Source organism: Sturnira hondurensis, unplaced genomic scaffold (genome assembly GCF_014824575.4).
Source record: "Sturnira hondurensis isolate 20B ecotype Veracruz unplaced genomic scaffold, ASM1482457v3 Scaffold0018728, whole genome shotgun sequence".
Lineage (NCBI taxonomy): Eukaryota > Metazoa > Chordata > Mammalia > Chiroptera > Phyllostomidae > Sturnira > Sturnira hondurensis.
In genome coordinates, this window is record NW_028091359.1 from 19,368,164 (window position 1) to 19,380,609 (window position 12,446).

At 52.1% G+C, this 12,446-nt stretch overlaps 1 protein-coding gene across 5 annotated transcripts in view; it reads right to left on the bottom strand.

Annotated features, from left to right (window-relative positions):
- Nucleotides 1-5,313: 5,313 nt before the first annotated feature.
- Nucleotides 5,314-12,446, bottom strand: part of SLC43A2 (solute carrier family 43 member 2) — a 43,075-nt gene continuing 35,942 nt past the window's right edge. For 3 of the 5 annotated variants that reach the window (XM_037070055.1, XM_037070054.1, XM_037070051.1), the window contains exons 13-15: nt 11,307-11,380; nt 7,452-7,575; nt 5,314-6,938 (exon numbers count right to left, since the gene is read on the bottom strand). In XM_037070055.1, coding sequence (XP_036925950.1) covers nt 6,777-6,938; nt 7,452-7,575; nt 11,307-11,380 — 360 coding nt within the window. In that variant the 3' untranslated portion in view covers nt 5,314-6,776. The remainder of the gene's footprint in view (nt 6,939-7,451; nt 7,576-11,306; nt 11,381-12,446) is intronic. The other 2 variants (XM_037070053.1, XM_037070052.1) reach the window with 2 other exon arrangements.

The window sequence follows — 12,446 nt, forward strand, 5'->3', positions numbered from 1 at the left end:
ACCTGCTGGAATCGAGGAAAGAGACAGCAGGCTCTTTGGGCATCCAGAAGTGAGCAGGCACTTCATTTCCGCTTCTCTCTCTACTCTGACGGTGTTTGGCCTGCAGAGAGTCAAAAAGCATTTGAGCGGCTGTGATACTTTAAAAACATTTATTTAATTGTATTTATTTATTTTTAGAGAGACGGGAAGGCAGGGAAAAAGAGAGGGGAAAAAACATCATTGTGCAGTTGCCCCTCACACGTCCAGCACTGGGGACCACCTGCAACCCAGGCATGTGCCCTGATTGGGAATCAAACCAGCTACCCACTGGTTCGCAGGCCAGCACTCAGTCCACTGAGCCACACAAGCCAGGGCTAAAAATATTTTTAAGCCAACATTTGAAAATGGGGGTATTTTACAGAGAGAGAAGCAGGATTTCCAGCTTCTCTTGAGAAAAATCAGAAGATCTGGCAACACTGGGCTCCCTCCACATGGCCATAATTGAATGGAGCTGTGTCAAGGCTGTCCCCTGAGATGGGGACTGTGGCCTCCAGGTCCCCGCAGTTACCATCAATTTTTCATCTGTCCCTGGCACAGAGGTCAAGGTCTAGCTGCCCCTGGAGCAGCACAGAGCTCACGCTGTGGTTCTACTTATATTAGAGAAATATTTCTTTGTGCTGTCTCGCTCAAACACAGGAAGATGAAAAGTAACAACAAAGGAAGTGGCCGAATCCCAGCTTTGAGTTTGTGGCCCTAACAAGTAGGACACCCATATAGCATCTCTCTGCCTGGCTACCATGCAGGGGGTCACTGCTTATCCCTTCCCCAGCTGGGCCCCATGGCCATCCATGTCCCTCCCCTAGGCCTGAAGCCCCCTACACCCCAGCAGTGTCAGGGCCCAGGTCTGAATCAGGCCACCTCCCTCTCCTCCCCGGTGGTGGGGCTTTCCCTAGAGCTTCTCTGGGGTAGGGCAGTTGGTCCCCACTTCCTACTGCCATTGACCAGGGCCCTAGTGGGAGGGTGGTCAGCTTTGTGGGAATTCTGTGAAGTTGCAGTCATGCCAGTGTGACCACTGCCTTAGGACAAAAGAGAAAGGGCAAGGATGCACTCCTTCCCCTAGTGCCAAAATTCACCAACAGCTGTGTCTTTCCACCTGAGATGCCCCCTACTGACCCCTTCCCCACCTTGTCAACTGACCACAGCAGCAGAGCTGGGCCACAGTGGATACAGCACAAAGGAGGGGTGGGGGCCACAGAGCATGTTTCAGGTTAAGCTATAGGGAATCTGAGCAAGAGACAAGAGACAAGGAATGTGCAACTTTGGGAGAAAGAGACACAGGAGCTGAGGAGGAAGCAGTTCTTGTCATTCTCAGCATACATTTATTGAGTGCTTATGTGTGCCAGGAAGTAAGCCAGGTGCTAGAAAGAGCAAAGGGGCAGGAAGAGTCAGGGTCAGCGACCAGGTCGTCAGTGACACTGCACTGACCCTGGTTAACACAGAGCACAGGTGAACCCTTCCGGCACAGCTCCGACGGCCCGCTCTGGGTCCTCGGAGGGGGCCTGTCTTGGTCTTTCCAGCAACAGGAAGGGACTGAGCAAAGCAAGACCCTCCCAGTCTTCTCCACTCAGATAGAGAGGCACACAGACTGCTCTAAACACACTCACCCCGAACATACTCACAACGCATCATATCTCAACACAAGCACTCACACGTGCACATACATGCACCCACATGCGCATACAGGCACAGCCAAGCCACTTTACAGGGAGGTGATCTGGAGGTGCTGCCTACATGCTTTGACCTGCGTCACCCCCACTCCAACGCAAATCTGTCTGATCTCTGGGTCTTTACCAGTTAGAGATTGCCTGGAGACGCTTTGTGGCTAAGTCTCTTACCAAAATGTGAAAGACATCAAAGTGAACATGGGGCTACTTCTTAAGGCTTTTTGCTTTAAAAAGAGGTTCTGTGAGGGTCGACAGAAACAGACCCCACTTCCTTTACCTGGCTACAAGTCTGCCCTGGTCAGAGCTGCTTAAAGTAGGGGTCCCATTATACCGGGGTGGGGAGGGAATAGAGGGGTGGGAGTGGGCCCCGTTTCCTGTGGTACCTGTACTCTTGCAGAGTCACACAAATAATGCTGTCACTTGTTAACTGCCTATTAAGTGCCATTTACTGTGCAAATGATTTACCTCTGTGTTTACCCATCCGCATAGTGAGGGTATTATTTCCACTTTACAGATGAGGAGACTGAGGCTCGAGACTTAGCCTAAGGTCACTGATGTGGTTTGTGTGGTGGGGCTGGGAGCTGCCAGGGGCCCCAGGTGCAGTCTTGGATCCACCCGGGAGGCTGAGTCACTTCAGAGCTGTGGACACGCTGCCCACAGAGATGAAGGAACACAGGTGGTAGCCCCATGCTGGCAGGCCACCCCCTGGGAGATGCTGCTTCTCCTTCGTGAGACTCGGGAAGCTCCATCCTTGCTCCAGGGATTGGGGCGAGTTAGGACATGGGAGCAAGTGGGCTCACAGAGCCCGCCTGCTCCCTCTGGCCCCAGCTCAGCCTGTGAAAAACCAGCTCTGGGTCCTCAGAGGGGGCCTGTCTTGGTCTTTCCAGCAACAGGAAGGGACTGAGCGAAGCAAGACCCTCCCCCTCTTCTCCTTTGGGGTACCAGGCTCTTTAGCCTCATAATCCTACAATCTGCATGGGGGAAAACGGGCTACCACCCTTGAGTCCGGTCCCTGGTGATTGGAACAGATAAGGAGCCTCACTGCCCCAAGCACCCTTGAGAACCCATCATATATATTACCCTCCAGAGGGCGCTGTTGCTGAACCAGCCCCTGAAAATGCTGCTGAGCCTTCTCCAAGATCTGATTGAAGCCCCTCACCACAGGATGCCGGCCACCTGACCCTCCCACCCATCACCCACCCCAGGTGCTTAGCTGCTCAAATTCTGCTCTCAGGAGGATGCAAGTACATCAAAAACTTCGCTGGGCTGAACGTGTTTCTGCTGCTGAGACAGGCCTGCACATGGACCCTGAATACTGGATATCCCCCCCGTTTTCAGTGTCCTTGGGGCCCAGGGCAGTAGGAGGCCCTCCACAGACCGCACAGCCCCAGGCAGGACGAGGAGGGCTTAGCAGAAGTTGTTTGGACTAGGCTGATAATTCGTACAAGAGGGGAATGGAGATGGAGCAAAGCAGAAAGGCACCTGCAGCCCCATCTGTGTGGCCTTTAGGAGTGTTGGAACCCTCCCTGGTACACATCCAGGGAGCAGGAGCTGCAGACAGAAGCCAGGAAGATCTAGAGAAAGCCAACAGAGGAACTCGCAGACCTGAGTCTAGGGGTACTATAGAGAGGAGAGGGGATCTCGTCGGTGCTTCTGAGACGGGCCCACCCCCTTCCTCACGCTGACTGGAACCACTGGCTGGGCATCATTTCCTGGCCCTTTCCACCAGCAGCCTGAGGACAAAGGAAGATGGAGGGCTGTGGCCACTGGGGGCTGGTGCCTTCGACCGGCCCACAGGCCCTTTCCCATGTAAGGGCATTCCTCTCAAGGGTTGGGCTGACCAGAGAATGTTTCCGCAGGAATCCATCTGCCTCAAGAGCCAAGATGACTACTGAGTAGAGGTCAAACCATTTTCAATCTCTTGGCTCCAAGAAAGTGGTGCCTGGGTTTGCTTCCCTTCCTCAAGCTGTGGCCTCCTGGTGGCCCCTGGGGCCATGGCTCCAAAAGGAATGTCCTTGTCTTGGGCTTTCTTTGGTGGCCCCATTGATGTTAAGACCCATAATCAAGTCCTGGCTCCAATCTTGAGTGAATTACTCCACCTCCCTGGGCCTCAGTTTTCCTAACTGCGACTAGAAATGATGGTATCTTTTTAATTCTTGGACTTATAATTTAATGATACTAACAGGAAAATATGTAACCCATGAACTCTGTAGAGTCAGAGCAGAATCACTGGCCCCAGAAGGGGGTGCACGTGGCAGCCGCCCATCTGGTACCCTGCTCCCACCCTCACACCTCTAATTCCCATGCGCTGCGGCCCAGACCTATCTTCACCCTGAACTCTGAACTCGTTTGTCAGTGCCTGCTGCTTCCCACAGTGCCCACACCCTGCAGGTGGGTAGGAGGGGCAACGGCTCCTACGTCAGATGCTCCTGGGACGGCACAGGCCTTGTCTCTAACCTCAATGTTTTCCTAGCTAGAAGGGCTCCTGCCAGTCCACATTTCCCCAAATTGTACTCCTCTGTCAGTGGTCTCAAACTCTGGGGAAGGACTAAGCAAAACACAGGCTCCAGACTCCGTCTAGGTCAGAGGCCAGACCTGGAATCCACATGTTCAACACGCACTGAGGAACTCCACTGGGCCACACATCGGGGACAGCTCTCTGTTAAAGCCACCCATCCACAGCCTATCTCACGCCCTCTTGGGTGGCCAAGAAACCCAAGAGCGTGCCGAGAAGTGCTGCAAGTGCTTGCTGCAAAGAAACACGCCTGGCCCTGGCCAACACAGCTCAGTTGGCTGGTGCATCGACCCATAACCAAAAGGTTGAGGGTTTGACCCCTGGCCCGGGTGTATACAGGAAGCAGCCAACTGATGCTATGCTGTTCTCTAGCATTGATGTTTTTCTCTGAAAGTGATAAAAACAAAATGTCCTCAGTTATGGAAAAAAATGCTTGACTTCAACTCAGCATTTCCCAAATTTGACTACGCTCTTTTTTAAAAGAATAACCATTAAACCTCACAAATTAGTGTTTGGAGGAAAGGATTGGGAAATTTTGATCTTTCTAAAAAATGTAGAAGCGTATGAGATGTTGCTTCCTGGCAATTGTTGGCAGTTTTGGCTCAAATAAAATCTTGAGAAATTCCCCCAAAATGTTTTAAACAAATTTTTGTTTAATGTTTGAATGGACTGAAGCCTAGGGAGATTAGTCATGTCCAAGGTGCCCAGCTGTGGACACAGAGCTGGAATCTGGGCCCGGACCTGCCCCTTCCTGTTGTCTCCGGCCCCCACACTCTGCCCCCACCTCTTTGAGTGCGAGGCTCTCCTGGAACCGCCCTGCGTCTTGAACTCAGGAAGGGACCTTCAGGAGAGTCCACCAGTGACAGGAGATCTGAGCAGGGGGAAAAGGGGGTCAGGGTCAGCCTGTTTAGCTGGGAACAGCAGCAGAGCGGTGCCCCACACTTTGAAGATGCTGGCACAAACCCAGTTTGTTTGGGGGCAGTGGGAGCTCTTTTCCTGGCCCTTCTTCTCCCAAGCTGGCAATCATCCAGAGAGATTGTCAGCAGCTAGGTACAGCAGGGACTAGGGTCAGAAAGCCTTTTGTCTTTTTTAAAAAATTGAATTTATTGGGGTGCCACTGGTTAATAAAATTATATAGGTTTCAGGTGTACAGTTTTATAGTTGTCTTGCCTTTTCTCCTCAAGCTCAAAACAGGCACATGTAGACCTGACTGATTAGGCTAGCCGGGGCAACTCTTAACAGGAGGAAAATGGATTTATTGCTCTATAAAAAGAAGTCTGATAAAATTTAAAACGAAAGACCCCCATAAAACCATAAACCTGAAAATCCACCCAGCCCTCTCTGCACTCCCAGGAAGTCCAAGACCCATTTCTGGGGTAAGTCCTGGTGGGTGGATTGGTAAATCAGGCCCATCTGGTAGAGGAAGGGCATCTGCTCCCGTGTAAACACGCCAGGGCGCGCAGGGAGTCTGCCAGCAGGGGGAGCTGTGGCTCCACAGCCCCCAACAAGCTTGGGGACCAGCCAGGCTGGCCCCAGAGCGCTCCCCCTGCTGCAGGCCTGGCCGTCCTCTGGGCAGCTCTGGGAGAATGAGTGTAGATACTCAGGGCCCACACCCCTCTCTCACACGTACACACCCACGCATGCACACACCCCTAGGCCCTTCGCATACCTACCTCCCCATCAGGCCTAGACTTCCATGTCTATCAGCCAGTCTCACTTCCACCCCCACAAAAATAGCTGTGTGTGTGTGGGGGGGATGGGGATGGGGGCTGCCCTATTGGTGTCCCTTTCATTTCCTTCAGGTCACAGGCTGAAGGGTGGCAGTGGAAGCTTGCTCTCCACTTAGGTCCTGAGGAAAGAGGTTACGGACTGCTGATCACCTTAGTCCCCAGCTCCTGAGCCTAGTATGACCATCCAGCCCTCCATCCCCTCCCCAGGCTGTAAGCCAGAGGGGCATCCCCACAGGCCTTTAATGGGAGGACAGGCTAGGGACAGGCCACATGGGGCTGGAATTACAAAGGAGTTAGCACCAACAACAGGAAGCGGGTCCTTCCTTCCTCAGGCAGCCTCAGACTGACGGGGGGAGGAGATGAGGGGCCAGGCGAGTGGGTGCAGACAGTGCAATCCTTTGTCCTCAGGCAGGTGTGGTTGGTGGGCATGCAGCTGAGGGGTAGGTGGTAGACAGTGAATGGCAGACCCCTCTGCTTTGGCAAGAGGCAGAATCCAGATGCTTGAGGAACAGAGCCTGCCTGTCGGGGATCCTCCTGGCTCCTCGTGCAGGTACCATGGAGCCTCAAGGCTCCAGAGCCCCTCAGAGGTAGCTAGGCAAAGCCCAGGGCAGCCCCTGCTTCCAGCAGTAGGAAAATCACATATCCAGGCCCTCTCCTGTACTTCCACAGCAGAGCTCCAAGGCAGGACCATGGCCCTGGAAGGGGGCACAGACTCCAACATGGTGAAGGAGAGGTTCCTGGGGGTGCGTGGAGGTCCTCTGGGGTGGGGAGGACACTGGTGAGTCACTGAAGCAGGGGCAGGATGCCACAGTGCTGAGGTGGTGGGCACTACACAAAAGCCTCCTGGTTGGATGAGCCGTTGAGCTTGAGGAAAAGCTTGTCGTTCTCCCTCTTCTGCTGCAGCTGCCTCTCCAGCTGGCGCCGGTAGCAGATGAGGTAGAGGGGAAGGCAGAACCCCAGCATGCTCAGGACGAGCAGCCCCACGTTCACCTGGGGACGCAGGGATGAAAGTTGCCATCACATGGGGCAGGGAACCAGGGCTGTGGTCTTTTGCAGAGTCCAATTCAAGACCCTTCCTTGCACTCAGGTTCAGGAAAGGGGAGGCCACGGGAAGGGAAAGGGAAAACTGAAACCAGAATGTCCAAGGGGCTGGAGGGCCGCATTCCAGCGCCAGATTCCCCAGTTGTCTGAAGGCTGCCCAGCAACCCTCAGGGCCTGCCCTCCGCCACCGCCCCCAGCCCCTGACCTCAAACCTACTGATCTGCATCTCCAGAGGGGCAGGGACAGCGACTAGATTCTACTTATCTCAAAATCAGGTCTATAAAGGAAACATTTCTCCTCCTGCCCTGCCACCATTCAGAAGGGGACCCTGATCTGATCTTAATCAAAGTTCCTAAACTGCTTGTTCTCAGGGCTCTGGAAGCCCCAGAGAAAGGTCTCTCAGCTCCCACTCAGCAGAGTGGAGCAGATGCCTGTCACCCACTGTCCCCTGGCCCTTCTTACCCACAGAGGATCTCCTTGGAGGGGGCCCATCATGGCCAGAAACAGGGGCTGCTGGAGGAGAGCGAAGAGGGCACTGACCAAAGACTGTAGTCCTGTGAGGCTGCCAAACTGGGTGGAGGGGTACCTGCCAGGGCAACAGAGAACATGTCACCAAAGGTGCCACTCTCAGGCTTTCCAAATGCTCCTTGGCCCCAGCCTGGCCCCAGGTGCGCCCGTACCAGAGAGGAGGCAGGAGGAGCCTCAGAGAACAGGGGGGCGACCACCTGCAGACTGCTTTCTGCTGAGCAGGTGCATTTCTCTCCTGGACAAACCTGAGGCCCCAGACTCTGGGGAAGACCCCACCCTGTGCAGGTGTGTCCTGGGCTCATGGGTGTCTGGCTGAGTCGAGTGGAAAGTGTGGTGCCAGCAGGAATCTGCAGCTTGGGAAACAAGCCCAGGGAGCAGGATGGAGGCTGGGCCTGGCTCTGCCGTGCCCTCATCTAGAGGAGTGTTGTGTAATCATGGAAACGCAGTATCAGAGCTTTCACAGCAGCCTCCCTCAGACCTTGCCAGGGCGGCCGCAACTTCCTCCAGGCCTGAGTGGGTGGGAGACATGCAGGCCTGGAATGACCTTCGTGCAGTGCTGTTGAGAGGGGGACAGAGTCCTGGCAAAATCTTATAAAACATCAGGCTTCAAGGCCCCAGAAGAGGGAAGGGTATCCCAGCAGTGAACAATCTGGTCTGTGGTCAGAGAGACAGGGGATGGTATTTGGGTTCCAACTATTTTTTAAAAATGTCTTACTGATTATGCTATTAGTTATCCCATTTCCCCCCTTCACTCCCCTCTGCCCTGCTCACCCCCTCCCACCCACATTTCCCACCTTTAGTTATGTCCATGGGTCATACATGTAAGTTCTTTGGCTTCTACATTTCCCACACTAGTCTGACCCTCCCATTTTCTACCTACCATCTATGCTACTTATTCCCTGTACCTTTCCCCCTTCTCTCCCCCTCCCATTCCCGTATTGATAACCCTCCATATGATCTCCATTTCCGTGTTTCTGCTTCTGTTCTAGTTGTTTGCTTGTTTTTATTTTAGGTGTGGTTGTTAATAATTGTGAGTTTGCTGTCATTTTATTGTTCATATTTATCTTTTTTCTTAAAACCCTTTAACATTTCATATATTAAGGGCTTGATGATGATAAACTCCTTTAACTTCACCTTATCTGAGAAGTATTTTTATCTCCCTTCCATTCTAAATGAAAGCTTTGCTGGATAGAGCAATCTTGGATGTAGGTCCTTGCCTTTCATGACTTGGAATACTTCTTTCCAGCCCCTTCTTGCCTGTAAGGTCTCTTTTAAGAAATCAGCTGTCTTATGGGAACTCCTTTGGAGGTAATTATCTCCTTTTCTCTTGCTGCTTCTAGGATTCTCTCCTTCATTTTAATCTTGGCTAATGTAATTACGATGTGCCTCGGTGTGCAACTTCTTTGGGACTCTGAGCTTCCTGGACTTCCTGGAAGTCTATTTCCTTTGCCAGATTGGGAAAGTTCTTCTTTATTATCTGTTCAAATAACCTTTCCACTTGTTGCTCTTTCTCTTCTCCTTCTGGTACCCCTATAATTTGGATGTTTGAATATTTAAAGATGTCCTGGAGGTTTCCTAAGCCTCTCATTTTTTTGAATTCTTGTTTCTTATTCTTTTCTGGTTAGATGTTTCTTTCTTTTTTCTGTTCCACACCGTTGATTTGAGTCCCAGTTTCCTTCCCATCACTACTGGTTCCTTGTACATTTTTATTTATTTCACTCAGCATAGCCTTATTTTCATCTAATTTGCGATCAAATTCAACCAATTCTGTGAACATCCTGATTACCACTGGTTTGAACTGTATATCTGATAGGCTGGCTATCTCTTTGTCACTTAGTTGTATTTTTTTCTGGTGCTTTGATATGTTCTTTCACTTGGGCCATGTTTTTTGTCTTGACAAACCTGTTACATAGTGAGGGGTGGAGCCTTAGGTGTTTACCAGGGTGGAGCAGCCCATGCTGCTGGGTCGTGAGGTTGTATGGGCAGGGGGGTCTGAGAGGGAACAATGCTGCTTGCTCCACTCTGCTGGATTTCAGTCACTTCCCACAAGCAAACTGGGCATTTCTGGAGCTGGTTCCCAGATGAGTGGGCTTGTGTATGTCCTGAGACTCTGTGGGTCTCTCCAACAAACTCTCCAGTGAGGCTGGGAGTCTCTCCCGCTGCCACCTCAACCCCCACAGGTGTTTTCAATCAGTGGTTTGAGGCTTTATCTCCCCATCCTGGAGCCCTGGGTTTCTTGGTCTGTCTCACTCCCCAGGTGTTCGTCCCAGTTTATGTGCCCTCGAACATGGGACTGCCTGCTCCACCAGCTGCCACTGCCGCAGTCTTGCCAGCTGTAGCTGTGCACACCCCATTCCACAATCCGACACTGGGTCCACCAGCCGTCGCCTTGCCTGCCCCAGTCCTCTAGCCATCACCTTGCTGCGAGTCCTCTCCACGTGCCTGTCTCCGCCCCCCACCAGTCTGGGGAGTGCGTCTTCTTCTTCTTTTTTTAAAAAATATTTTATTTATTTATCTTTAGAGGGGAAGGGAAGGAGAGGAAGAGAAACATCAATGTATGGTTGCTTCTGGTGCATCCCCTGCTGGGAACTGGCCCCTGCCGGGAACTGGCCTGCAGCCCAGGCATGTGCCCTGACTGGGAATCGAACCGAGATCGTCTGGTTCACAGGCCCACGCTCAATCCACTGAGCCACACCGGCCAGGTCTGTTGTCCTTTTTTTAGTTGTGCGAGGAAGAACAGTGTGTTTGCCTACACCTTCATCTTGGCTGGAAGTTCCCAACTTTTTTTTTACTCCTCACCCAAGAATTTATTGTTGATTTTAGAGAGGAAGGGAGAGAGATCCCATGCCTATCCCTGACATGGGGACTGAACCAGCAACCTATGTGTGTGTCCCTTGACCAGGAATTGAACCTGCAACCTTTTGGTGTACGAGACAATGCTCCAACTAGCAGACACACTGCTGGGGCGTGGGTTCCAACTTTTGAGCCAAGCCACAAAGGAGAAAGAACACTGTGATTCCTTACATACACGTGGCCTCTTGGAAAAGGAGGCAGATTTTATTTTAGGCAAGACCTGAGAAGGCTGTGGGTAGAGGCAGACCGTATAAGATTCTGGGTGAGCATTTGCTGGTGCGGCTCAGTGGATTGAGTGCTAGCCTGAGAACCAAAGGGTCACGGGTTCCATCCCCAGTCAGGGCACATGCCTGGGTTGTAGGCCAGGTCCCCAGTAGGGGGCACTCGAGAGACAACCACACAGTGATGTTTCTCCCTCTTTCCCTCCTTGCACCTCTCTAAAAATAAATAAATAAATAAATAAATATTTTTAATAAAAAGTAAAGTGATTCGGGTGAGGACTGTTTGACACATTCTGGGCTCAGTTATTCGTATGTCCCTGCTCCTGCTGAGGGTCATTTGAACACCAACACTGAGCTGTGGGCAGCCAGAATGCACCCTGCCCTTCCCCTGAGCAAGCAGAGGCAGCCCAGGGCTCAGTGGAGCAGCAGCCCCCAAGGCAGTATGAGCTGCACAGGGGCACTGCCTTTGGCTAAGAGAAGTGACTTCGTGTTAAATGCTGGGACTTGTGGGCACCCACTGTCCGCCCACTGACCCACCTCCCGCCAGGTATGGCCTTCCCCTGACACACCCAACAGAAGCCCTGGCACTTGTCTTTGATGCAAGAACACGATGGGACAGGCTGGCCCCCCTCAGGACCTCAGTCCCACCACAAACTTCCCTTCAGTCACCCCCTCGCCCTCTGTCACCAGGCCCCCCACAGCCACCAGGACTTACACTGCGGCGTACAGGCCCCCAATGGAAGAGTGGATGAATCCCCGCACAACTGTGTGCAGGACGAAGGAGAGGATCTGGGGGAGGAGAACAGAGAGTGAGCAGAAGACTGGGCGGGCCCTACTCCAGTGCGTGGGGTCTGAGCAACTGGAGTACCGCAACTAAGAGTTGGCTCACACCAGCTCTGCAGAGCCAATTCCTGAATTTTCAGGAATTTGGCGAGCCAGTTGTTAAACACAGTTGTTATTACAACTTGGATTTTATAAACTTACAATTAAATTATATTAAAAACAATGGTAATAAATACTGAGAACTTACCACTTACCAATTACTTTGCTACATTTTGCTGTTCTCTATGCTCTTAAGGTTTTGGTACAGTGGAAATGTCCTAAGATGGTGTGTTACTGGGATTCTCTTTCCAACTCCACAATTGGTGGCAGCACAATGATTGAAATCAGCCACAATGAGAGCGGTTACACCATGGAAATTGGCAAATGTGAAACATCAGCCCCCCTCTCCTGCTATTGCTGACCTGAGGGTCTCCCTGCCTCATCACTCAGACCCTAACATCCCTAGGAAGAGGAGAGAAACAGTGATCAGTTACCTCCCACACATGCCCTGAGTGGGGACCAAACCTGCAACCAGGAATGTGCCCTGACTGGCAATTGAACCTGAGACCTTTTGGTTTCCGGGACAATGCTCCAACTAACTGAGCCACACCAGCCAGGGTGGAAAGCTCTGCTTTTTAGGAAGGAAGGCTGCTGCTAGCCCTGGTGGGGTAGCTCAGCTGGTTAGAGCATAGTCTGGATACTCCAAGGTTGTAGCTTCAATTTCCGGCTAGGGTACATACAAGCAGCAACAAATGAATGCAAAACTGAGTGGAACGACAAAATCAATGCTTCTCTCCACCCCCCCACCCCATCCTCTTTTTCAAACCAATAAAAATAAAAGGCAGCTGCTGCTAGCAGGTTTGGCAAGCCCTGAGAAGCACTTGTTAATAATTTGAGAGGCACGAGAGTTGCGCACTTTGCCACCAGGACCCTTTTGTTGTCCTCCATGCACAGCACTACTGTCCTCTTCAGCAGCCAGGACCTGTTCCCAGGAATGTGGGCAGTGGAGGGGACAGGGGCTATTATCTGCAGT